General features: G+C 48.3%; 10 protein-coding genes across 10 annotated transcripts; 3 read left to right on the plus strand and 7 right to left on the minus strand.

Annotated features, from left to right (window-relative positions):
- Window positions 1-36: 36 nt before the first annotated feature.
- On the minus strand, window positions 37-1,026 carry PtrM4_150770 (ARA1, Aldo-keto reductase, related to diketogulonate reductase; the record flags this gene model as incomplete). The annotated part of the gene is made up of 1 exon (XM_001938487.2): window positions 37-1,026. The coding sequence occupies one exon, from the start codon at window positions 1,024-1,026 to the stop codon at window positions 37-39; it is 990 nt and encodes a 329-aa protein (XP_001938522.1).
- A 1,395-nt stretch (window positions 1,027-2,421) lies between these two features.
- PtrM4_150780 (Hydrolase-6 multi-domain protein) lies at window positions 2,422-3,906 on the plus strand (the record flags this gene model as incomplete). The annotated part of the gene is made up of 1 exon (XM_001938486.2): window positions 2,422-3,906. One exon carries the CDS (start codon window positions 2,422-2,424, stop codon window positions 3,904-3,906), a length of 1,485 nt encoding a protein of 494 aa, XP_001938521.1.
- Window positions 3,907-4,326: 420 nt separating this feature from the next.
- Window positions 4,327-4,785, minus strand: PtrM4_150790 (uncharacterized protein; the record flags this gene model as incomplete). The annotated part of the gene is made up of 1 exon (XM_001938485.1): window positions 4,327-4,785. One exon carries the CDS (start codon window positions 4,783-4,785, stop codon window positions 4,327-4,329), a length of 459 nt encoding a protein of 152 aa, XP_001938520.1.
- A 764-nt stretch (window positions 4,786-5,549) lies between these two features.
- Window positions 5,550-5,900, minus strand: PtrM4_150800 (40S ribosomal protein eS28; the record flags this gene model as incomplete). The annotated part of the gene is made up of 3 exons (XM_001938484.2): window positions 5,550-5,611; window positions 5,665-5,748; window positions 5,840-5,900. The coding sequence occupies 3 exons, from the start codon at window positions 5,898-5,900 to the stop codon at window positions 5,550-5,552; spliced, it is 207 nt and encodes a 68-aa protein (XP_001938519.1).
- A 439-nt stretch (window positions 5,901-6,339) lies between these two features.
- PtrM4_150810 (Epimerase multi-domain protein) lies at window positions 6,340-7,461 on the minus strand (the record flags this gene model as incomplete). The annotated part of the gene is made up of 3 exons (XM_001938483.2): window positions 6,340-6,762; window positions 6,811-7,160; window positions 7,218-7,461. 3 exons carry the CDS (start codon window positions 7,459-7,461, stop codon window positions 6,340-6,342), a joined length of 1,017 nt encoding a protein of 338 aa, XP_001938518.1.
- Window positions 7,462-13,830: 6,369 nt separating this feature from the next.
- PtrM4_150820 (FabG, Dehydrogenase with different specificities (related to short-chain alcohol dehydrogenase)) lies at window positions 13,831-14,806 on the plus strand (the record flags this gene model as incomplete). Its single annotated transcript, XM_001938482.2, has 3 exons — window positions 13,831-14,002; window positions 14,057-14,459; window positions 14,509-14,806. 3 exons carry the CDS (start codon window positions 13,831-13,833, stop codon window positions 14,804-14,806), a joined length of 873 nt encoding a protein of 290 aa, XP_001938517.1.
- Window positions 14,807-15,246: 440 nt separating this feature from the next.
- On the plus strand, window positions 15,247-18,068 carry PtrM4_150830 (N-acetylated-alpha-linked acidic dipeptidase 2; the record flags this gene model as incomplete). The annotated part of the gene is made up of 3 exons (XM_001938481.2): window positions 15,247-16,031; window positions 16,080-17,802; window positions 17,886-18,068. 3 exons carry the CDS (start codon window positions 15,247-15,249, stop codon window positions 18,066-18,068), a joined length of 2,691 nt encoding a protein of 896 aa, XP_001938516.1.
- A 2,890-nt stretch (window positions 18,069-20,958) lies between these two features.
- On the minus strand, window positions 20,959-23,114 carry PtrM4_150840 (uncharacterized protein; the record flags this gene model as incomplete). Its single annotated transcript, XM_066110068.1, has 3 exons — window positions 20,959-21,184; window positions 21,271-22,761; window positions 23,077-23,114. 3 exons carry the CDS (start codon window positions 23,112-23,114, stop codon window positions 20,959-20,961), a joined length of 1,755 nt encoding a protein of 584 aa, XP_065960051.1.
- Window positions 23,115-23,894: 780 nt separating this feature from the next.
- On the minus strand, window positions 23,895-25,208 carry PtrM4_150850 (uncharacterized protein; the record flags this gene model as incomplete). The annotated part of the gene is made up of 2 exons (XM_066110069.1): window positions 23,895-24,806; window positions 24,858-25,208. 2 exons carry the CDS (start codon window positions 25,206-25,208, stop codon window positions 23,895-23,897), a joined length of 1,263 nt encoding a protein of 420 aa, XP_065960052.1.
- Window positions 25,209-25,474: 266 nt separating this feature from the next.
- On the minus strand, window positions 25,475-25,936 carry PtrM4_150860 (uncharacterized protein; the record flags this gene model as incomplete). Its single annotated transcript, XM_066110070.1, has 1 exon — window positions 25,475-25,936. The coding sequence occupies one exon, from the start codon at window positions 25,934-25,936 to the stop codon at window positions 25,475-25,477; it is 462 nt and encodes a 153-aa protein (XP_065960053.1).
- Between the last annotated feature and the right edge of the window lie 86 nt (window positions 25,937-26,022).

Raw genomic sequence — 26,022 nt, forward strand, 5'->3', positions numbered from 1 at the left:
AATGCCATGCAAGCTCCCTTGCTCGCTTACCCCGCTCTATGCCTTGAGCTCACCACCCTCAGTCTCCTCTGGCCAGACGTCGTAGCCAAACGTGTCCTTCATGTTGACGAAGCGCGTGTGCCTTCCCCTGGCAACCTCCTCGACGGCTTCAAAGTCCTCCTTGCTCAGCTCGGGGATGAGCCAGTTGCTCTCAATGCGCTTGGGCGTGGAGCTCTTGGGCAAGACGACGTAGCCGCGCTGCAGTCCCCATGCCAACAGCACCTGTGCGAGGTCGTATCCGCTGCGCTGAGCGACCTCGTTGAGCTTGGCGTTTGTGCGCACCTTCTCGCCGGTGCTGGGCACTTGGTTCTGAGAGCCGAGCGGCGAGTAAGCGGCTACCATGATGTCGTTGTCCTGGCAAAACTTGACGAGCTCCGTGTTGGGCAGGAAGGGGTGGACTTCGATCTGGTTGATCATGGGCTTGACCTTTGCAAAGGCGAGCAGCTTCTTGAGGCCCTCGATGGTCCAGTTGGACACGCCAATGGCCTTTGCCTTGCCTGACTCGTAGATCTCCTCCATGGCGCGCCATGTCGGCTCCGGGTTCTCTGTGAGGTCCTTCTTGATGACGTACTTGCCGTCAGCGCCGATCTTGGGCATGTGGTTGTCGTCGCTCTCCGAGGCAATGGGCCAGTGGACGAGGAAGGCGTCAATGTAGTCCATGCCCAGCTTCTGCAGACTCTGGTCGATGCTCCATTTGACCTCGCTGGGCTCGTGGAGATGGTTCCATACTTTTGTGCAGATGAAGAGGTCCTTGCGGGTGACGTTGGGGTTCTCCTTGAGGAAGTCTCGCACCGCGTCGCCTACTTCGCCCTCGTTCTGGTAGAACCAGGCGCAGTCGAGATGCCGGTAGCCGGTCTTGAGCGCCGTGGTGACGGCTGCGTAGGTTTCGCCGGATGCGCCCTCGCTGGCAAAGGTGCCAAAGCCCACGGCGGGGATGGTGACGCCGTTGGAGAGCTTGAAAGTCTTTTGGTTGGCGAGAGGGGCCATGATGTGTGGTGGTGGTGGTGTGTGTGTGTGTGTGAATGTGATGTGATGTGATGTGATGACTTGTTCAGATGGCAGATGAAGAGAAGCGCCTTGCAGAGTAGTGTGTGTGAATTAATCTATCAAGCGGCAGCAACGCGTCTTGGGATGCTGCATCTACATATGTCGGTCAGCAAGCATACGTTAGTTGGCCTAAAATCTCTTCTTCCCCTCTGTCATCATCGCTGGCAGCACAGCGTGGTTCCGTGACCTCACTCGGCGCCCGCTTCCCATGGTCGACTCGACTCGTAACCGCGACAACCCGAGGCGGGCTCATCTCGCTGGCATCGGGCCCATTATGAAAAATCTCCACCTCGTGCCATCCAACAGTTTCAGCTTGCCGACGCTGGTTGTTGACCAACTTGTCACTTCGTCAGCCAAGTATGACGTCGTCATGTGGATTTCAGGGTCCACACAGCGGGCCGAGAGAGGACTTTAGGGCTACGAGTGGCAGTTTTGCCGACCAGACGCAGCGTCGAAGCATATCGAAAGCATGTGGTGGTGCGGCTCTGCGATTTCAGCCACTCGCTGCACCCGCAGTCCAGCACATCACCCACGAGCGTTCGCCCTAATTCGGCGACCCGCGCTTACCAACCAGGGACTACCAGGGACTACCAGGGACTACCAGGCATCGCCCCCACCCGTTTTTCGTCACTACGCCTTACGGTTGCCAATACCGCCGGTAGCTGTCTGCGGACTCCCTGCATCATCCACCCCTCTGCGACAACCGTTTCCCATATCCATCTTGATAGCACATGCACGCCATGCCATTCTGACAGGCGGTGAGCTGCCCGACAATTTCTTCCGGCCGCGCTCTGCGAGCCGGTCATTCGACTCTCCGCGCCACGCTAGACCGTGGGAGCATCGGCCACAGGTAAACAACGCGCTCGCGGGTCGGGTGGCGACTCACATCACAGCACAGCTATCAGTCTCCAGTTTTCGGCGATAATACGGCGGTGACGGTATCCAGATTTCTTTCTCTGGTCTGGCAAACTCATCCACTAGCGTTTGCATGCACGGGCTCGAGAGAATGGCGATGATGTCGCACTGTGGGTACAGAGGTACTTGTTGAACATTCCGGTTGCCAGAATGTGCTAGCTGTGTCGGCCCAAGTCGGGATAGCGAGAGAAGACCCTTCCAAAGTTTGTAGAGAAAATTGACGAATGATGATGGCATCTGGGGTTCATCAAAGAGTACCTATCCATGGTTGACGTGATATATAGCCCCTCCCCCAGGACCCTGAGAATCCTCATCACTCACTATCTCATCACTACAAATCTCACACTTGGCTTCTGAGAAGCTTATCCCTACGTTCTACTCTTGATACCCCCATTTTCATCAACTCTCATTACCGCAATCATGCCTCCTGCTGCTACTCAAGACCCCGAGGTGGCCAACACCACCCAGACCAAGGCCAACGGCGAGCGTTCTGCTTCCAACTTTGCTGTTGGAGGTGAGCTTGCCATTCCTGGTGATGCTCAAGATGGCACCGTCAACGCTGTCGAGGTCCCAGCAACCCGCAGTGCCATGGCTGATACTTCACAATACATGCACAACCTCTCCCTTTCCCCTTCAATGAAGGAGAGGAGAGGAAGCCGCAACTCTTTCGGTACCTCGCTGCCCATTCCCCGATCCAAGAGGCAGTCAAGGCTGTCATCTGTACACTACCCCGATGGCCCAGGAGCTGCCAAGCGCCCTGGCATGCCCGCCATCCAGCCTTCCCGCGACATCATCGCAGCCCAGCTTCAAGATCTCGCTGGCGAGAAGGTTCGTGCTGCCAAGGACATGGCCTTTGTCTTTGACATTGACGGTGTCCTTGTCCACGGTGACCGTCTCATCCCCGAGGGTCAACGCGTGCTCGAGATCCTCAACGGCGACAACGAGCTCGGCATCAAGATCCCCCACATCTTCCTCACCAACGGCTCTGGAAAGCCCGAGCAAGCTCGTGTCGAGCAACTCTCCAAGATCCTCCACAACCCCATCTCGACCGAGCAATTCATCCAGTCGCACACTCCCATGCGTGCCCTGGCCGAGTACTACAAGACGGTCCTCGTTGTCGGTGGAGAAGGCTACAAGTGCCGTGAGGTAGCCGAAGAATACGGATTCAAAGACATTGTCGTCCCCAACGACATCATCGCATGGGACCCAACCATCGCCCCTTACCGCGTCTTCACCGACGAGGAGCGCAAGACGTCCCGCCCCCGCGACTTCAGCAAAGTAAACATCGAAGCCATCATGGTCTTCTCCGACAGCCGCGACTACGCCACCGACATCCAAATCATCATGGACCTGCTTCAGTCTGAAAACGGCCGTTTCGGAACCCGCGCCAAGGACCCCGTCTCCCAACGCATCCCCATCTACTTCTCCCAGGGCGACATGCTCTGCCCCACCGAACACCCCTTCCCGCGTATGTCGCAAGGAGCCTTCCGCATCGGCCTCGAGGCCATGTACAAGTCGCTCACGGGCGTCGAGCTCGAGCGTGTCGTCTACGGCAAGCCTGAACTGGCCACGTACAAGTACGCCGACGAAGTTATTGCCAGCTGGATGGAAACCATTCACAACGATGAGAAGCTGCCTGCTCACATCTACATGATTGGTGACAACCCGGCTTCCGACATCGTCGGTGGTAACATGTATGGCTGGAACACTTGCCTTGTTCGCACTGGTGTGTTCCAGGGCGGTGACAACGACGAGCAGAACCCGGCTTCTTTCGGCGTGTTCAAGAACGTCTACGAGGCTGTTACTACGGCTATGAAGAAGGAGCTTGGCGAGGAGTTCAAGTTCAAGTTTGATGAGAAGATCAACCCGGTTATGCAGGAGGGTGGTAGCTCGGCTATTGCTTGAGCTATCTCTACCTCTTCTGTGTAGCTTGATGGGTTAAGCCTTCTTTTCCTGTTGCATTTCTCTGGCGTTTTACGGTACCTACAAAGTCTTGTATGGGGTGGATAGAAAAGGCTTTTCCTTGTATCTTTGCATGTATAGATCCACGACCCCTTTGTTACAAGCAACGCAGTCCTATGGGCTTGTGTTGCTTCGCAGATAGATTTTCAACGACGTTTTTTTCATATTATGAACAACTTTGGCGTATACCAATATATTTGACAGTGACATTTTTACATTCAACAATGCAGTTTGGCGTATACAGTGGTATGGGATAGTGGCATTCTCATTTTCTACAAACTATCCAGAAGTCCTTCACAGACTCATCATCCTTGTGTCTGAAATCGAATCGTACACTGACACCCTCCACGCCACCACACCATCTCATCCACCACCCCTGGTCCACCACCTCGAGCCCGCCATGCTGGTCTTCTTGTCAGCCTTTTCTTCTTTCGGAGCGACGTCCTGCTCAGTGTCAATGATGGAATGAAGCGAAACCGTGGAACTACTAGTAGTAGTCTCCGGCGCAGCAGCTTGCTCCTTCTTGCGGCTGCTCTGGTTTGGCTTTGGAGCCGACGATGTGGTTTTGCTGCTGAAGACAGACTTGCGGGGGCCTGAAGAGGCGCTTCCTGTAGCTGATTTTGGTGAGCTTCCTGGTACGTTGACAGTGGGGAAGTGGAAGGTTGGTGCTGCATGGCGAGTTTGTAGAGGTGTGGCTGGTGTTGTAGCTGCCGGAGGTGCGGTAGTAGTACCTAGGGGCTGGGAGGACTTGGGCTTTGGCGCCTTCGGGGTGCTCTTGGCGAGGATCTTGCGGAGGCTGTCTGCTGCTTCACTGTCCGACATTGTGGGGGTGGGATAGGATATGATGGAGAATGTGGTACTTGAAGACTTCAGGTGTTTAGAATGGAGATGATACTGATGGGAAACTTGGAGATTGTAGAGAAAGATGGTTCGAGTGAATTTAAGTATAGAGGTGTTAACTGAGACATCAATAGCCAGGCTCTGCTATTGTCTCTTTGGCAGTCACCTTGAAACCATATTGTAGGTGAATACTGGATAGATCGGAGTGACGGTGAGTCCGGTTCAAGGGCTCCGTAGTGCAACAGGCATGCTCAGAATGATCCTTGCTCTAGGCTACCATCTCCTGTACGAGTGCTATTGTTGATCAACATTACATGAGCGGTAGTGTTCAAGATGTTGGTCTCGAAGATTTGTGTCTTCGTGTTGGAGAAATGACTCGCTAGCCAGTGTGTAAAATCGGGGAGACAACGCCGAGAGAGAACCTGGATGAACATGTAAACTGGACTACATCAGCTTCACCACTTCATATGCTCCAATTCAAGTTCCAAGCCGACAGACTACAACACGTCCAAGTCGCAACGAGTGGGAGTTGGTAGATTTTCAATTCATTCAGGGAGAACCCAGACTCTTGATATTCGTCGTGATCGCATCTCCCTCATATCTGTCTCCTCCTACGCAGCGCTCCAAGAGCACCGCGCCATCAGTTGTCCATCCTCGTGAAGTCCGTATAGATGCCCATAGCTTTCGCAAAGAACTCCGGTAACCGAATGAAAATGCCGCTTCCCTTTCCCCGAGAGTTGTTGCGCTTATCGCAGACGCCTGGCCTCACGTTCGGACTCGAGCAGGCAGAGAATGTCGTTCTCGCGGACTGGGAGATCAGTTAGTCAGAGCTACCGCAAGCTTCATTAGGTAGGTGCGTACCTGGGCCCTTGACGTTGCGGATGATAGAACGGGTCTGGTCGTCCATGAACTCGACACGGCACTGAGTGACACCACCACGGGAGCCTGGTTTGTAAGTCAGCCTATGTTCTCTCATTTTGCCGCCTCCATCCTTCCTGCCGCCGCCTCTGCAGGGTGTTTCGGAAATTTCGCGTACCGGTTCGGCCAAGGACACGGGTGACCTTGACGAGCTTGACGGGAGCCTTAGCGGAATCCATTATGTGCGATTTTAGATTTCGACGGGAGTCGGTCGTTCGGTGTGCGGAATAGCTGGGTTGGGCGTCGGGATGGAGTTGTCGCTGGCGTTGGCAGGCGCTGAGAGCGATCGTGGGCTTTCGAAAATCGTAAGCGAAAGTTAGACCTGCAGGGGTCCGCGCACTGACCATGTCATCTTCGTCTCACGCCCGCCAACTCGACATGCCTCCATCTCTTCACAACGGCCGCACAATTATACAGAAATTCTAGAGAATCCGGTGCTGGTCTTTCATTTCATTATATCATCATGTTTTGACGTTGAGGAATCTCTAGAGCGGCACGACAAGATTAACCCAGTCATTGACACGAGAAGACGATGCAGTCGTTGTATAAATCAATCGATAGACACGTCAATCATCGACTAAAGCTCTTTTACTACATTCTCAGCGGCAGCGGTTCACTTTATTTCCAGTTCTCAGTCATTTCCTTCAAGCTTTGCTCCAAGCTGTCCCAGCCCGCTCCCTTCACCCACCTCAGTACTTCCTCCGCTCTCTCATTAGGCACCTTCATGCGATCTTCACCCATTCCCTCAATGTTATCGGCAAACTTCCTCTCGGGATACTGCTTGCGCCAAATGTCCATCATCTTATTGTAACTCCAAGGCTCAGCAAAGCCAAACAGGCGTTCGGAATCCACGTCGCTGTGAATCAATGCAGAAACGTGCAGTAGTGCATCATCCTCAGTCGAGATGAACCATTGTGGCCCTGCCCATGAGGTCCACCTGTCAGTCTCTACGCCTATCCAAGCATCATGCGTCCAGCCAATAGTTGACGGGTAGCCCTGATGCTCGGGAACGAGAACTCGGCCGAAATTCGCGTTGGGTAGCTTATAGTCTTAGTTTCATACAACGCAAGTAGTGATCGGGGGGCTTACAACAGTGTTCACTACGAACCCAGGCTTGTTTTCCTTTGTCCACTTCCATACTGCCTTTTCCGCCTCTGTCTTCAACGCGGCATAGACAAACAGCCCCTCCTTACCCGGCTCTTTGCGCAGGACTTCCATTGCCTCGTCGTTGAACGATGTCTCATCGATGGAGAACTCGACATTCGGGCGTGGGAATGTCGCGGCAATAGACGAGGAAGTGAAGACGAAGCGTTTGCACGAAGGAGTCTTTGCGCATGCCTTGAGGGCGTTCAGAGCCCCTGTCACAGCAATCTTGATTGCCTCATCGACATCGGAAATGCCATCAAGAGGGGATGCGACGTGAACGAAGCCTTCGATACCTGTGATCCGGGCAATCTTAGCTTTTTACTGAGACTTAGCAATGAAGGAAGCCTCACTATCAACTACGCTGTCATAGCACCCTTCAACGCGCATATCCGGTACGCTGACCAACTCAAGTTTGGCATCTTTGTACTTTGCGTCAAAGTACTCACTCAGCCACTTTGCCTTGGCTACATCTCTTACCGTACCGCGTACGTTGTATCCTTTCTTAAGCAACTGATCGATAACATGGCTTCCAATGAGCCCATTGGCACCAGTCACAAATACCGTGGCGCCTGGCTTAATCACAACAGTAGGCATTTTGGTTTCCAGAGTGTGAGTAGACGACGAGTTTCAAGTGAACAGAGGGGTGATTGGGAGAAAGAAAACCAAAAGCCTGCAAAGCTACAAAGGGGGGATTAAATAAGCGAGACTGCATAGCAGTAAAATCGCACAAGGCTGACAAACTGCTAGCAGAAAAGCGGGGTCAAGGCGGTACAACTGGGTGCTCCGCTTTACAACTCAGGATTCAGGTTTACTAAGCCCATGCATTTTCCTTTTCGGGAAGGCAAATAAGCGTATGATTACGATACCGGGCGGATACGTTCTGGGCTTGACTTGGACGAGGCTCTGGATTCTGAGCTTATCTTGGTCGGGAAAGAGGGCGCTTATTTGAGAGTAGCATCCTGCGTGATTAGGGCGTCTGGAATTGCTGGGCTCGTTAATGTGTGGACACATCATCGCGCAAGATGCTAGAGACACATGAGTTGGCATGCCACAGTCGCTGTCGTGATTTGGTTGACATGTACAAGGAACCATCGTCAAGAAGGCGCATGTGCCGGATTTTTCGTATTGCCAATTCTCCATGAACTTGAAACTTGTTCTTTGAAACTCTGTATATCTCAACCCCACAAGTCCGTAATCAGTTAGCGCACAACTCTTAGTCTACTACCTACACAACATATAAAGCGTCCACATCCTCAACTCTTCTCTATCCACACACACCTGTCTTTCCTCTTTTACTTTAAAATCATATGTACAACGAATCATGTTTGTGTTTCTCCTTTTTTCCAAAAACCAAACAATCCTAAGCTCCATGGTTCTCATAAAATAACTCCTCGTATACATTTCCAGCTTTTTCAAAAACAAAAACACGATACCACATTTTCAAAAACCATCAGCCGTCTGGTCATGTGAGGCAACTAAAAAGCCAATGCTAACGACTAATGTTTCTGCCTTCTTTTGTTTCTCTTATAAGAGGAAATCATATCGGGATATGACCCGAGCGGCAGACCGCGTATAAAAGCTACCTACTCCCTTCTTCTTCTTTCCTTCCTTCCTATACAGATTTCCATGAATTCTAAAAACTACATACATCATCTCATGTGGAGATGAGAGCTGGTGTTCACTCTATTTACAAAATTCGAGAAGACAGAAGCGTTGTGGTGTGTTAAAAAAGAAGTCGGCTTGTTCAATATTTCTCCCTTCTCGCCTTTCTCTACTAAAATAAGAGTGGGATGACCTAATGGCCCGAGCGGCGGGGCTTGTATTAAAACCTACCTGCTCCTTTCTTTCTTTCTTTCTACCTTCTTTCCCATCCTCCTTGTACAGTTTTCCAAAAATACTAAAAATGATGCACGACTATCTTATGTGGAGGAGAAACTGAGGATGCTCCATAAAATCGTACAGCCATTCGACTGATGTGGTAATCTTTTCAAAAATACGTCGGAGTGGCAAAAATGTCCCCTGTGTGGGAATCACTTGTCGAAAGCTCTACGCGCCAGATCACATGTTTCTGGAGTAAACTTATTGAAATTTATAATGAGATGCCCCCTCTGGCGTCTTCCATGTGCGGGTTTTCAGAAAGTCTAAAAGGTATCGTAAAATTTTTCAATGGAGAGAAGTGAGCTGAGCTGGGGAGACTACTTAAAAAAAGCGGATATCAGACACATGTGGTGCTTTGAAAACCTATGGTTCTCGATTAAATCTCCTGTGTGGAAAGCAATTGTCGGAATCAGCACAACACGAGCACATGTTTCTAGAGTGATTATTCAAAATGTCACGATAAAATGCCCGCTCTGGATTCTTCATGTTCGGATTTCCAGAGATTCTAAAAGCAAGAAAGGCAGAAATCCATGGGGAGGAGAGTGGGGGGCAGATTAAAACAAAGACCGAGAGGAACATGTGGGTTGAAACTTGATACCGGGCGTTTCATGTTTCTCTTGTGTGAGAACTATTGGTTAAAAATTCTTCGGCAACTCGTGACATGTTTTCTAGGGGAGTGGTTTAAATTCTTACGAGAGAATGCTCGCTCTGCCTTCCTTCTACTTCCTAGTTTCCAAGTCCAAAAAAGATCGAGAACCTCGATTGATGTGGGGAGAAGTGCAGTGCCAGTAGAGGCATGTGTGGTTAAAAAGTTTTTCGAGATCGCTCTATGTTTCTCTTGTGTGGAGCCACTGGTTAAAACAACTGTCGACCAGTGGCATGTTCGTGGAGTGGTTGTTTAAAACCGTACGAGAGACTGCTCGCTCTGCCTTCCTTCTATTTCCGGGTGTCCAAGTACAAAAAATGAGCCGCCTCAGTCATATGGGGAGAAGTGCGCTGAGGGTCAACGCATGTAGCTTAAAAAGCTGTTCCGATTATGTTATATCTCTCTTGTGCAGAAAGGTATCCACAATCGCCATATGTTTTCTAACTACACATATAATATCTTACGGCGGACTACTCTGGCTTCCTTATTTTATAGTTTTCCAGAAATAAAAGAAATTCGCCCTGGATATATGTGGGGGAGGAGAGAGATGTGGGGTCGAATTTTAAAAAGAAACCAGGCAAGGGGCATGTGTGGTTGAACAACATAGAGGACACTCACGTGTTTCTCTTGTGTTAGAAAATTTTACAAAATGAACGTTTCTTTCCCAAGTACCTATATTACATCTTATGGCGGACTGCTCCGACTTCCTTACTTTACAGTTTTCTGGAAATTCTAAAAAAAATAAAGAAGCTGGAGACTTATGTGGAGGAGAGAGCTGTGAAAACGAATTTAAAGGACAGTCGGCGTCATGTTATGTGTGGTTGAACGGCACCTGACAGTGTCACATGCTTCCCCTGTGTGAGAAAATGTACAAGAACTTCATCATATTTTCTGACTTTTAATATAAAATCTCACGACGAACTTCCCTGACTTCCTTATTCTACAGTTTTCCCAAAATTCCAAGAAAACAGAGTGGGTGTACTTCTATGGAGAGAAGAGAGTTGTGAGCTAATCTAAAATGGCAATTCTGATGATCTATGTGGTTTGAAATAACGTGAAGAAGAGCAAATGTTTCTTTTGTGTGAGAAGCTCTCGTCTAAAAACAAAAAGATATACGTCGCATGTTTTCCTGACTACTTGTATAAAATCTTACGATAGACTCCTACAGACTCCTTTGTATACTACTTTCTATGGGCAAAAAACCGAATTCTCGGATTACATGGGGGGAACAGAGTTGGGACCAATCTAAACCCACAGAAATTGGTTTTATGTGGCGTTAAAAAAGGACAAGATGCTTGTGATGTGTAGAAACCACCCAGTCTGGAATCAGGAAGCTGAATCCCCCATGTTCCCTACTACCCGAAATTTTACAATAGACGCCTCCGACTTTCTTTGTATACAATCTTCCACAAATATCAAACTTCCCCTTTTGAATCCTATGGAGAAGGCGCTGAGATCCAATCTAAACGCTCAAAAATCGCTTTCATGTGGTGTTAAAAAAAAGGAAAGGAACTTTTATGTGTGGGAACTACCCGTTCTAGATTTGAGATGTCATCGCCGCATGCTTCCGACTACCCATATAAACTCGTACGATAAACGCCCCCGACTTTCTTCTATATACCACTTTCCAAAAACATGCCAAAACAAGAAATGTTAGACTTCCATGAGGAGGAGAGACCTGGGGTGCAATTTAAATCCCACTACTACCGGTTCATGTGGTTTCAATAAATAACAAGAGCTCCCCATGTGTGGGCATCACGCGGTCTAAAATTAAAGAAGCAGGCCCTGTATATCTCGGACTACCTATATAAATTTGCAAAATGAACGCCTCAGACTTTCTTGTCTACACTACTCTCTAAAAATACACCAAAAATGCCTGGAGAGACTCTTCATGGGAAGGGAGCTTGGAGATCTACAAAATCAGGAGCTTACCCATTTCATGCGCGGACTAAACTTCTTCCGTTTCCTACCTAATGTAGTAAGCACTTACCAAAATATTGCAAGTCTGAAAATATGTCCGTGGGTCCTGTATAAAATCTTTACCTCGCCACCGACTCCTCCAACTTTCTTTGTGTACCACTTTCTAGAAACATACCAAAAACATGTGTGGAAACTGGATGATGGGAGGGAGCTAGGGGGTCTACAAAATTAACTGATCCCGACGATATGTGTGGACCAAAATTCTTCCGCTTCCCACCTGATGTGGGAAGCACTTACTAAAGTTTATCGTCACCCTGCGCATGTCCGTGGGTTCTCGTATAAAAACGTTACAACATACTCCTCTGTCTTCCTCTCTCTACTACTTTCCAGAAACACACAAAAAATTCTCCGCATGTCGCCATGAGGAAGGGAGCTGGGGGATTTAAAATTTCAAAACGTTCCAAATCACTAGTCATGTGAGAAGAACCTGTAAACACTCCATCAGCACTTGGATGTTCGCAGGTTCTTATAGAAACTCTACGACAGACTTCTCTGTCTTCCTTTATTTACTACTTTCTATAAATACCAAAAATCCGCTCGATAGCATTATATGGGGGAAGAGAGCTGGGGGATCTAAAAAATAAGAGGACAACAAAATTAGGTGTGGACTAGAGTCATGCGATATCCCAACTGATGTGAGAAGAACCTGTGTAACCACTCTATCAGCACTAGGATGTTCGCAGGTTCTTGTAAAACCTTCATGCCAGACTTCTCTGTCTTCCTTTACCTACAACATTCTTGAAACACTAAAAAAAGAACATCCACATAGATTTCTCCATGGGGGAAGAGAGCTGTGTGTGCCTTTACCCACAACATTCTTAAAAACACTAAAAAGCTAACAGAGGACACATTCATGGGGGAAGAGAGCTGTGTGTAGGATACAATAAAATAAGACAACGATGAAGCCTATGTGTGGATTGAAATTGTTAGGACTTCTTTTCGATGTGGCAAGCGCCTGTTAAAACTATCAGTTACTATAATGATGTTCCCGCGATTCTTGTTTAAAAAACCTACGATGAACCCCTCTGTCTTCTTCTATTTACTGCCTTCTTAAAATACTAAAATGACTGACGCAGCCTATGATGGGGGAAGGGAGCTGGGTGTGGGCAGCTACAAAATTACCAGACTAAGAATCCATGTGTGGGATTTGAAAACAAGAAAGTACAAAAGAATGTGAGAAGCGCTTGTTAAAACAACATGATTACTACGTGGGTGTCTCGGGAGTGCTTGTATAAGATCTTTACTACAGACTCTTCTAACTCTCTCTCCCTCTTTACTACTTTCTTAAAATACGAAAAAAGAGTATAAAAACGATCCATGGGAGAAGAGAGCTGCGTGTGGGGAGGTACAAAATTTTAGAACATTCGAGGTTATGTGTGGACTTTTAAAATAACAAGACATTAACAAAATGTGCGGAAGCGCCTGTCGAAACACTACGATCACCGCCAGAATATTTCCACTGTACTTTAAAAATCTTCACAACAGACTCTTCTGACTTTTTCTATATACTTTCCTCGTTCCTATTTTCTAAAAGCCATAAATCTAACAATGATGACTTCTGCTTTCTTAAAATACGAGGGAGAAGAGCTATGTCGTTTCTCCAATAAAACGTGATCATAAAGTGTCTATGTTCTTTCGTGTCTTCTTCTTGGGCGCTAAAAACGATGAGTGCAAAATCTGCAGAGTTGAAAGAAACAAAAAGCCAAAATGAAATCTTGGCATGAGTGGCTGTGATTGTGGAAAAAAATTAAAATGACAGAGTTCTCTAAATTATGAATTGCTGTCCTACAGAAAACACAGCACGACAAGCTGGATGTGTGGGAGTTTGGCCCCTCTGCACAGCTTCAATATGAAAACTACGTGCAACTGCATGATGTGTGGCGTCACTCTGGGGTATTAAATGGCTACGCGGTTGGTGTGTTCTTCTCTTCTTATCACTCTGCAACCTTGTGCATTTCCTAAATAAAATGGGAGTTCGTGTAGATGGGCTGGTGCTTGTGTGTGCAAGCCACTGGATAATCCTTTGATGGCTTTTGGGCCAAAAAATATTGTCGACGAGTTTGATGGGGAAGTTGCTGTCGCGGTGTTGTACTAAGGTAGTTATGGAAATTGGAAGGGCGTGTACTAGATATCAAAACAGAGGATCATGTTGAGCTGTGGTGATGAATTGAGTGTGAAAAAATGTGTAGAATGTCTCAAAAACGTCTAGGGCGTGGCTATGGAAACTTGAAAATGTCATGTTTTCCTGCAATGGCGCATCTGTTGATGTGGACTGAATGCTCCGAAGCCAACTGAGATCGCGCTAGTGCACGAACCTCGGCATCTCCAGGCTGTGACGGTTGACCTACTCCGCATCTTGAAGTCTCAGGCGTCATTTGTAACGCGCAATTTTGTATAAATTTACCCCGGGCGAATTGTTCGGCCCCCGGAAATTATTAAAAAGTCAATTGTTTCAAATTATGTCTGCCTCGAAGCGTGTTGACCAGATTGCAGGCCACCTCAACTACCCCAAGGGTATGTTGGCTGGCCAAACTGCAATCATCACTGGTTCGGGCCAGGGAATTGGAGCAGAGGCTGCAAGGCTGTTTGCAAAGGAGGGCGCAAAGGTCGTGGTTGCGGATATAGATGCTAGTAAGTCAGCTTAAGATTTCTCAGGTTTCATGATCCGCTGCTGACGTGGCGTAGAAAAGGCAGAGGCCGTAGTCGCTGGAATCAAGGAAGCCGGTGGCAGCGCAATTGCTGTAGTGGGCGACGTGCTCGACGATGCCTACATCAAGACACTCATTGAGAAAGCGGCAGAGTTCGGCGGTGGCAAGATTCACATGATTGTCAACAATGCTGGATACACATGGGATGGTGTTATACACAAGATGACGGACAAGCAATGGCAGACCATCGTCGACTTGCACACAACCGCACCATTCAAGATTGTAAGAGCTGCGGCGCCATACTTTAGGGTCAAAGACGGCGAGCCCAGGAACATCATCAACATCTCGAGTACGAGCGGCGTCAATGGAAATGCTGGGCAGATCAACTATGCAATGGCAAAGGCCGGTGTAACGGGTATGACTAAGACCATTGCCAAAGAGTACGTCTTCCACCTATATTGCACCCTACTCTTACTAACTGGTATGCAGATGGGGTCCTCAATTCGGCGTCCGCGCAAACACGGTGGCTTTCGGACACATTATGACGCGCTTGACGGCAGCAAAGGAGGAAGGCGCTTTTGTCACGACACCCGATGGTGAAAAGGTAGCGCTGGGTATACCATCGAAGCAGAGCGCGGCACCGCCGGGTCAGGAGCACTTGGACATTCCCTTGAGAAGGCCGGGTTCCGCAACGGAGGCAGCGAGTGCAGTGTTGGCTGTTGCGAGTCCGTTGTTTAGCTATGTGAATGGGGAGACGATCAAGGTTACTGGCGGGAGGAATATGTAGACAAAGTACTAATTGCAGATATCGTGAAGCAACAGGCCAAACCTTGTACGACGTCCAAAGATGATTATCGTGAGGCTCAAACGTTTCCCGTGGGGAAATGGGGTCTATAAGTGTTTCAAGCATCAAAGTCTTGGAAAAGGGTGTCAGGGTCGGCGACGGGTGCTCCGCTCCGCTATCTCCAGACGCATCCGCCATAACTCCCTCTCTGCCCCAACATGGACGACGCGAAACGTAGTCGCTCCAGTTTTTCTTCTTGTCTGTATTGATATAAACACCGTCATTCTTAATAGCGTTTCAACATGTGCATGCACAATTGAGAGCACACGGTAGCCACCTGCGCCCTTGTTACCAACCATTCGCCCCGAGCCACCATCGCATACCACGACGGCGCAACACTTGTACAACAACAACTATAACTGCCACTAATTCACTGGCTCGCCATGGGCGACGAAAAACACGACTATGTCCGCGAGCCCTCGCCGCCTCCCATTCCCACCTACGACGAGGCCACCTCCTCGCGCAATGCCGCGCCGCGCCTAGGACCAAATGAGATCAGCGACGATGCCGAGCGGCAGGGTCTGCTGACCCCGGAAGTTCTCACACAGTCGGATTCAAGAAGGCGCAATGGGTACTACCAGGCACCTTCTGTGCAATCCGTGTCGGATGACGAGTCTGACCCTGGGAGTCCGGTGCGGGAGAGCCAGGATGACGCCCTGCGGCAGACCATGGAAGAGATGGATATCTTGGATCCAGAGGCAGCCGAGGAGGGCAGGGCGCGGAGGAATCGCTCAAGAGGACGCTTTTCCAAACGGCTGAATCGAATACGACACTCACTCGCGAGCTGGAACTTGCCCCGGATACGTTGGCCGTCATGGCGACCGAACTACAGCGCTGTGACTGACCACTTCCCCACGATACCGGAAGAATACAAGCCAGGCTGGTCGATAATTGCCCGTCTGATGGGTCTCATCACTATTATTATACTCGTATACTTTTTGGTTGTCAGCGAGGTGGTGCCCATGGGTGGCGGCTTTGGCACTCCTTTTAACCCCGAGTGGGTGCGGCAGCAGGCCATGCAGAGCGTGGAGAGCTGGCGCATAGAGAAAAATCTCGAGTACATTACAAGCTACGATCATATTGGCGGGACAGAGGGGAGTTATGTGCTGGGACAGTGGATTGAGGGCAAGTTCAGGGACGCACACATGGACACGTACACACATGATGAGTATGTTGATTTTTAACCGCTTACTAGGCGGTATGCTGACCCGTGCAGGTACTACGTCTACATGAACTATGCGAAGAAAGGCGGACGCCGAGTTGCCATTGTGGACCCGCCTGAGAAGGCGTGGGAAGCAAAACTCGAGGAACCCTCAGTCTTCAACCCCCCGAAAGCACAGACGCCTGCGTACCACGGGTTATCGGCGACTGGAAACGTCACTGGACCCCTCATATATGTCAACTTCTGTCACAAAGCGGACTTTAAGCGGTTATGGGATAGCCAAGTGGATGTAAAGGGTGCAATCGCGCTTTGCAGATACTACGGAACACAGCCGGATTTGGCCATGAAGGTCAGAGCTGCACAGAATGCCGGTGTTGCAGGAGTGCTTGTCTACTCCGACCCGGCAGAGGATGGCTTCAAAAAGGGCAACCCCTGGCCTGATGGCAAATGGAGACCGGGAGACAGCGTGCAGCGGGGCTCAGTTGCGCAGTCGAACTTGATCATTGGAGATGTGCTTACGCCAGGAAAGCCAAGTGTGAAGAAGGTGGAACGGCTAGCTAGGGACAAGAGCCCGGCGTTACCGAAGATCCCCAGTTTACCCCTCTCCTGGAAGGACGCGCAGAAACTCCTCAGTTCTCTCCATGGATTCGGCGAAAAGCTTCCAGATGAATGGGTCGGGGGTGTACCGGACGTTGGCGACGGCTGGTACTCTGGCCATCTAGATACTTCACCAAAAGTACTTTTGCAAAACGACCAGGACGAAGTCGAGCAGCAGCGCATCACCAATGTCTTTGGTTCACTCAAAGGAAGCGAAGACCCAGGGAGGAAGATCATCGTTGGCAACCACCGCGACTCATGGTGCTTTGGTGCCGGAGACCCCGGCTCGGGAACCGCCGTCATGCTCGAAGTTGCGCGTGTACTTGGCGAGCTACGTTCTCAAGGTTGGCGACCACTCCGCACCATTGAGTTTGCATCATGGGACGCCGGCGAGTACAACAGGATAGGCTCTACCGAGCACGTCGAAGCCAACGTTGAAGCCCTCCGCGAAAGCGCCATTGCTTACCTAAACGTCGACGTAGGCGTCACAGGCGACAAGCTCTGGGCGAACGGCTCACCCATCTTCCAGCACGCCTGGACACGAGTCCTAGACCGACTCAACGACCCACGCCAAAACAAAACCCTCAAAGAGCTCTGGGAAACCTCCGACTCCAAACTGGGTAACCTAGGCGCAGGCAGCGACTACGTAGCCTTCCAAACCATCGCCGGCACCTCGTCCATCGACTTTGGCTTCACCAGCTCAACCGACGGCCACGCCTCGTCCAACCCTCTCTCCCACAGCTGCTACGAAACGCTCTCCTGGATGAAAAAATACATCGACCCTTCCTTCTCCTATCACACGCTCCTAACCCAACTCTGGGTCCTCCTCATCCTCGAACTCGCCCAGGAACCCATCATGCCCCTCAAACTCGACGACTACGCCCGAGCCCTGCAAGAAGAAGGCCAGCAGATGCTCGACTGGACGGAGAAGGTGTCCGGCGGCGGCGAATACAACATCGAAATCTTCCAGCCGCTAGTCGATAGTCTGAGCATGTTCAAGAAGAAGGCCGAGGCCTTTGGCCGCTGGGAACAGAGCTGGTATAATCAAGTTTATGCGACGGGCGGGTTTGAGTCTAGTGGAGTGACCATGCAGAGGATTATGCATAATGGCAAGATTGCGAGTTTTGAGAGTGATTTGTTGGATTTGGTGAGGGGCAAGGATGATGGTGGGGTTCATGGGGTGAGTCTTCTTTTTTTCGCCTTTTTCGCTGGAGGGGGGGTCTGGCTTTTTGGAATCATTTTGACTAACAAACTCATCCACAGCTCCCCGATCGCCAACAGTTCAAACACGTCATCTTCGCCCCCGACATCAACAATGGCCTGGAATCCAGCGTTTTCCCCTTTGCCCGCGATGCTATTGAGAAGAAGGATTGGGATGCTGCTGCAAAAGGTATCAAGAAGACGGCTGATATATTGACTTGGGCGGCCGAGAGGCTGGGCGGTTGATGAGATGTTGTTTGTGTAAAGAGGGAGGTTACTTTTTTGTTGTTTTGCATATAATTGCGGGCGCTTGGGTTTTTCTGGGTACCGGGTTTGGCGGCGTGGTGGGTTGAGCGGGGTGTGGGGGTTTGTATGTATGTAGGACAGACACAGATGGCTTGGCCCCCCGAGCTTTTTGAATCAGATTTACTTTACCCCCCGATGGGTTTAGCGTGGTCTGGGGTGTTGGGGTATATAAACCTCCTATCCTCTTTGTCTTCTGCTTTCTTCCTTTTCTTATCCTCCAGCTTTCTATTTCCCTCTTTCAAAAAGACTTTGATATCAACTCTATGGAGCGCCTCTGCCCTCTCTTTTCCAAAATTCAAAACGGCTAGGAAAACGTGCAATGTCTGCCTCTTCTTCCTTGGCAGATTGGAAAAAAAAATCGAGGCTTACCGGTTCATGTTTTCTTGCCCTTGCTGTGTCCTCTTTTTAAAAAAAAGCCGTTGAAATCAACATGCTCTTCTGCTGTGGAGCTGGAAACGAAATATATAAAGCAGAGCGGGTCTGTCTTCATCTCTTTTCCTAAAACTAAAAACTACCCAATCCTAATGCATGTTTCTCTGTTTTTTCTTTCTGGGGGGCGACGAAAATACATACACAACAGAGATCATATCCTCTCTTTTCTGCGAACTAAAATATACGGACCTAAAGCTGATGTGGTTCTGCTCTTCCTCGGTAGTATTTAAAATGGAGTGTGTGTGTGTGTGGGGGGGGGGATCGCTCTACCTTTTTTACTAAAATTAAAACACATGCGAGAGGAGGAATGGTTCTCTGCTGTTCTGCTATGGAGACAAAAATCAAGGATAGATACACTATGTCCTGTCTTTTCTAAAAGCTCTAGTGGAAGCAGCCATATCTGTCCACTTTTCTGTGGAGGCTAAAAAAGACTTATGAAGCCGACATGTCCTCTCTTTTCGCGAACTAAATTGTACCATAAAGCACTTCATGTTTCTCTCTTTTTCGAGTGTCTGGAGATGTAAAATACCCAGGGGAGGCATTGATCTGCTCGCTTTTCTGAAGAAAAAAAACTCTGGAAGGAGTGGTATGTATCTTCCCCCCTCTTTCTCTCTCTCTCTCTCTCTTTCTTCCCTACCTTTTGTGGTGACTTAAACAGCTCACACACAGCTTTCGTGTCTTCTCTTTTCTGAAAACTAAAATAAGACTAGGAAAGGGCTCATGTTTCTCTCTTTTTTCGAGCGTGGAGGTGTAAAACATTCGCCAAGGACATACATGTTCTCTCTTTTCTAAAAACTTAAACGCTGCTAGAAACTACTGATGTTTCTCTCTTCTTCGGGTGTAGAGATGGAGAATAGCCGAGACAGCAGCCATATTCTCTCTTTCTAAAGATGAGAATTCTATGAGCACCCTTTCATGTTTCTCTCTCTTTATTGGGTGTAGAGATGTAAAATGATTCTCCAGAGTTTTCATTTCCTCTCTTTTATAGAAAACTGAGATCTACCAGAACATCGCTTATGTTTCTCTGTTCCTCCGCCGCGGAGGTGTATATTAGAGTGTATGAAGCTGCTCTATCTTCACTTTCTAAAATCTAAAATACCACTAATAACACCACATGTTTTTCTTTTCTTCCCACGGACATATGGAAAAGCTACCATATGCTCTCTTTTCTAAAAAACTAAAATGCTTCGAAAATCAAGTACATGTTTCTCTGTTCCTCCGCCGCGGAGATGTAAAAAAGAGTGTACGGAGCCGCTCTATCTTCACTTTCTGAATATCTTCCCAATGAATAAATGTCTGCTCCGGCTTTCTCTCTCCTCCTGTAGTTCGATCTAAATAAAATCTCCAGAGCTTTCAGATGCTCTCTTTTCCAAAAACTTAAACTCTACCATAAACCCATTCATGTTTCCCTCTTTTTCCAGTGTTGAGATATAAAGAGAGTGTACGGAGCCGCCCTATCTTTACTTTCTAAATATCTTCCAGATGAACAAATGTCTGCCACCGCTTTCTCTCCTCCTTACAGCGACTAAAATCTTAAATCCCTCACCTCATGTTCCTACTCCTCCTTTGTGTCTTTTATGTCCACTCTAAAGACTAGTAAATTGTGTAAATGGCCAGTGCTTCTCTTACAACCCAAAAACACACTACCACACACTCTATGCTTTCAATCCAAACCCCAGCGTCCCCCAAAAAAAACAGCGCCGTCTTGGTAATCATGTGTTGTTCTGAACTTTCCCAAAAACAATGATATGTGCGCCGCGCGGTACACAAAGCGCGTGTATATAAAAGGCCCAATCCACCCACCCTCAAGCCATCTATCCTCTAATTACCTCATAGAAACTGTGCATTATCGGAATGCATTATCGAAAACATCATTTATACACGAGATGTTGCCTCTGTCTTTGTCTTTTTGTTTTGCAAAAATCCTGGCATTGCATTTCATGAGACTGGACTGGATGCTGTTTTTCCGATTGCTGGGGAGTAAAGAAAAGTGTAAAAAAACTTAGCAGATCTCTCAAAACAACACAGTCGATGGTCCGTCAATTTGGTACGTCAAAAATGGGCAGTGGTACTTGTAAAGGAGATGAGTGACAAGGTCCTCCAAAATTGCCTAAAAACTCGAGAAAACCAGCTTGTAATGCGTAATATGTTCTTATCATTGTGCCTGTTTCCCTTTCATGAGCATGCGAGATGCTGTTGTGATTAGCCCGGTTTGCTATTTGTAGAGGTACATGATTAACGTAGTGAGATCATTCTCCCAAATATATGTACTGCTATGTTGTCTGCTCCAGGAGCTTCAAAATCGAAGACTTGAGTGCGAGATTCTAGACTTAACCGAGTAGATTGCTTCACTATGTAACCTACGAGGATTTAATTGACGCCCACTCCCTGCAGACATTCATCGCATACGGATCTCCTCTTCCACTCTGGTAAACATGCCCAAGTATAGCCCCTTATTTTGTTCCAAATCGGGATTGACACCAGCTTGGAGCATGACATCAAAATTGATCAGTACCTGTTTGTAGACAAGCATCTCCGTAGATGTAAGAGCCTCATTTTTCGGATTATTTATATGATGTGCGAAAACCGTGACGAGCGCTGCAGCGAGTATGGGATGAATCATCCTGTGGTAAAGTTAGCAGATGCCACAAAACTAGATAATAACATGCAGTAGAGGGTGCTTGAAGCCCTGTGTATTCTGATGACTTACCAATATAAAGCGATATTACCTCGTGGAGCGACTGACAGTAGACTCAACAACCTCTTAGCCTCTCGGACAACACTCTGATGTTTTAATCTCGACATCATGCTCAAGCCCTCCAGCTCAAACGGATTGATCTTTGCGTTCATATCCAGTGCCATGAAAGCATGTAGTCGATAGACTGTTGCAAAGTACTTGGACTCAAGCACAACGCAGTGTACAACATCCGATTGGTAAAGTAATTGGAACAACTCGTTTGCATCACGCTGAAACACTTGGTGTTGCTGGTGAAAAGCTTGTAAACGCGCAAGAACGATTGTGGCGGCTGCAGCAAGTTCCAACGGGTCCGTATTGCGCGTTCTTAGTGAGAGAACCTGGTCGATGGCTTCTGTCTGTAGCAAAGCAAGTCTTGTGGAGAGAAAGAATATATGCACTTGCCAGTCACCTTCAGCTGCAGTGACTGTGCCGAGTTCATTCGCTATGAGTTCGGCAGACTCAGCGACATCCTCGAGTCGGAACGTTCTGGGCGTGTTGTTTATGATGCTCAAGTTTGAGTCGTTGATGAAGGCAATCCAGAAAACACGACGAAGTTGCGCGGTGTCATCAGGTACAACTGCAGGTCCAGTCGTATCATGATGATAGACAAGGCTCCGGGCAATGCGGAGTGCGGTAGAAATGAAGTGCCCTTCAGACTTATTGTAGCTGCACGGGCTACCCATGATGAGCAGCTCGACTCCAATCAGACACTGTACTTGTCCCAGAGATGATGGTGCTGTGAGAAGCCGGTTCAGCGCCGTGTAAACCCGTGCGAAGTAATACTGGGCCATTTCCATGTCATGAATTGTTCCAGTCGTGCTCATAGCGCGAAGATTATGTGCTATACCAAAGACCACATATGCGTTTGTCCAAGCAACCACCGAGCCGTCGGAAAGTCCCGCATAGCAAACCCGAAGGTGGTCGGCGATGACATGTGGCTGGTACAAAGGACAGGCTGTGTTCATATCTGTAAGGAATTCTGCAAGCAAGGATGTTTCAACTTCCGGTGGTGGGAGGTATCCATCACACGGAGGTTGCACAGGCATTGGCGGTGGCGTCTGACTAGCAATTCCTGGCTCAAATTCCGCACTCTGTAAGAAGGCAGCGTCTTCCTGGAATTCTTCCGATGGCTGCATATCCTCTGTGGAAATCTGGGACGAAGAATCGGTTGTAAGGTTGTTTTGGCCCGTTTCCATCACAGAGAGTTCAGCAATGTCCTCCGTGATAGCATCATCGTTACCGCCTACGACGGGATCCAGATCAAAGGGATTAAGATCCGGAAACTCCGGCCGAGACCCAAAATTTACTTCATCCCGTAAGGAATCCACCCAACTTGAAAGTGGGACGGTGGGTTCTGTCTCATGCCAGACTGGTTGTTTATGGAGCTCCGGTTGTTTCGCATTTCGCTCATTCAGCAGTGACTCTAGGAGTTTGATCCGGCTCTCATACTCGCCGATACGATTTCTGTATCCAAGTTAACAATTGATTGAATGGAGCACTATGTAGGCGGATGCGTTATCCTTTTTGTGGTCCAGCTCTCGGTTTGCGTGTGTACGTGGTTGTGCAAGTCTCTCCCAACTTTGTACATGGTGAACAGCCTTGTTGACCACTGTTCCAAACACATCTTCGTTTTCGTTTGCGACATGAACCACATGCCTCGAAATTATGTTAGCTGTCTGTAGGATATATGTGGAGTTCAAAGTGGGGAGTGGGGGAAAGAACGTTGTGTGCGGACTAAGCCGATGACACCGCATACATACCCGCACCGTGGAAGCTGACCCACGCTTTTCAACCTTTTCTGTGCTGACACTAGACATTATCAATGGTATTTGGAGGTGTGTTGAATAGGATTAAAGGATATGTTTGTCTTGGGCTCCTAGTGACATAATAGGTACCTGAATCTGGCGGTTCAACACTTGCTGACAAATCCGAGCTGCCCGACAGTGTGTGTCGACTATGTTCGGCAAAGCATGACTGATACAGCAAGGTGCATCAATCTCAGTCATAACATATGAGAGGCAAAACTCCGGTAAAAATCATACATCGATTGCACTGGATCGAGAGTGGCTATGTAGTGCATCATCCACCACCTTATCTGTACTGAAATCTGATCCATCCATACACAATCACATAATCACATAATTACTCACCGTATCAAAACCTAGTCTTCTATCCTTCTTATTTAGAGTCTAACCTCTTCGCCTCAGCCTCAGCCTCAGCCCGACCACAGTGCGGCAGTTCCACAGCTTCTTGTAGTAAGATCGTCTGATTGCAAGCAGAGCATAGATGGTACGCAGAAAGCAAAATTCACAATGCAATAGTCTTGGACAACTCATCAGAAGGAAGATTTGTGATTGAAATGGTAACTGCGCGCTTCTAAGTTTCATCTCATCGTGTACTCGCAACGCTCTACATCCAATCGTTCCAAGCAATAAACAAATAGGAAAAGAAATGTATTGTTCTACTATTACATCTCCCATAACTTGTATGAAATATCTGGTAAACAACTTTGTGGAACGCGTAGATAATCCCTTTCCTCCATTTCCAGTGCTCCACTTCCTCAGAACTGGGGGACGGTAGTAGGTATGTAGAGGTTTCTACCATACCCAAGTCCCTGGCATCTTGCTCCGTGTAACTTTTTGCCCACTTCTCGCGCGTTTTTTGCGGGCTTTGTTGGCGATGCGGCGAGCGAATCTGGCTTCCATATTAACTAATTCCGCTTCGTCACATAGTTCTCCGATAAAAGGCCAATTATACTTGTATACTTCATCGCCTGGATATGTGAGACGAAGACTTCTTCTGCAACATCCCAATGCCTGATGCTCGGAGACGAGATGATAACCAGATGCTTCAGGATCGAAGACCCATTTGAAACCAAGACGCCAGTCTCCTTCGCCGTAAGTTTCAAATACAATGTCTCGATCTTTGTCCTCGACTGTCCCAATCTCAGCATCTTTTAGAAATAGCTTCATGTATTCTTCAACGTTCACATCTGATGCTTTGAGCCACTCTATGAATACGGCCCCAACGATGTAACTATCAGGGACGTTGCAACATCCGCTGAAGAGATCTTCAAGTATCGGGAACTGGTCCAGTTTGACGTGTCTGAGGAAGTTTTTCGTCAAGAGTAGTTTAGGATGTTTCATTAACGGGTCTTTTTCAAACTTGGAGCTTAGTTGCCGCCATCTTCCTCGGGTAACAGATTGACGGATATTGATCGACTCCTCTAGGGGAAGCAGTCTCCCGATTTGTTGAACAAGCCACTCGAGAGTATCGTCTTCAACCTGGTAGGCCAGGTAAACCCAACTATCATGGCCGAAATTTTCAATGAAGGGTTCGTCGTCATTAAGAAAACAACGAAATGTCGCAATTTGATCCTCACATCCCAGTGTGTGAATTGGACGAATAGCAAGGTATAGTTCGGTAGTGCCACTATACGTGGTATCTGATTTCACACCATAAGCCTTTAACAGTTGACAAATATCTACTCTGTTGTGCCAAGCGGCATACTAAGTATATCATTAGGATTTTTTTCGGTCACACCTGCAGGACTGACTTACATGGAGTAAGGACCACCCATGTTCATCCCGCTGGAACGGGTGGACAGTCCCAGAACTGATCAGTTGCTGGAAACTTCTCAAGTCGTCAAATTCGAGTACACTATCTAGTTCATTGGCGTAACTACTGACCACCGGAAATACACTAAGGCTCGGAAGGAGTTTGCCGTATGATCGATGTTGAGTCCACGTAAATCCATAGCCCAACATACTCCAGAGAAGAGAGGTCTCGTCGTCCTCCCAAAGGGCTACTTCTTCGCATGGCCCCTTATTTCTGCTTTTTGAAGGTACCAGCATACGGCCTGTCTTTTTACGCTGATAGAGTCCGAAACGATTGAGATATGATTGCATCATGGTTGTCCGCACAGAGATATGCGTGGATACAACGTCTAACAGATTGTCGTCATTCCCACAGGAGATGGCTCCACCCTGGCACGAGGTAATTATCGATTCCGTCCTGGTGATGACTGTTGATTCTTTTTTGGAATTCGAATATGTCGCGAGACTTTGTTGCAATGTCATGATAGTATTCTGGCCTTCTATCAACGCAGGAAAAGCCTGTAGTCTTGTTGTCCCACCAAGTCAGTTGTGCTTAGGTAAAGACGTATGCCACAGGATGCTTACGAGATAGCACTGAGATTGGCTCCGAGGCAAATATGGAGATAGTTGATCTCGCGGTCGATACGCACTTCCATGTCCGCAATGCCCTTCGTTTTCATACCGATTTTCAGTCCACTCTTAAGCCTAGTTGAGGCAGTGCCAGCCAGTGACATTGAGGTCCCAAGCTTCTCGACCAGTTCATTCAATGTCTGCAGAGTCTTTTCACAACTTTGCAGGTTCCTGAAGATCGTCATCGAGGGCATCGGAAGGTAATGTCCCATTGATGACTGTCGCTCCAGTAGATCGCGTATGTCTTCTAGTAAACCCTCGAGGCGCTCTAGTAAATCTATCAACCTCTCTAACTCTTTTCGAGAGTCTTTAACGTTACGAATGAAGGTCTTGATCGTTGAGACAGTGCCGACGAGCTGTATCGCTAGCGACACGACGGCCATGCCGCTGGCGATGCCAGAGAGAGCCTCCATGACTGAAATCAAGGGACGGAGGTAAGGAGAGCGACACAACTCGGGGGAGCTGGATGTCTATATAGCGAGGTTCGCTTCACGTCTGC

This window comes from Pyrenophora tritici-repentis, chromosome 9 (assembly GCF_003171515.1).
Source record: "Pyrenophora tritici-repentis strain M4 chromosome 9, whole genome shotgun sequence".
NCBI classification, from domain to species: Eukaryota; Fungi; Ascomycota; class Dothideomycetes; order Pleosporales; family Pleosporaceae; genus Pyrenophora; species Pyrenophora tritici-repentis.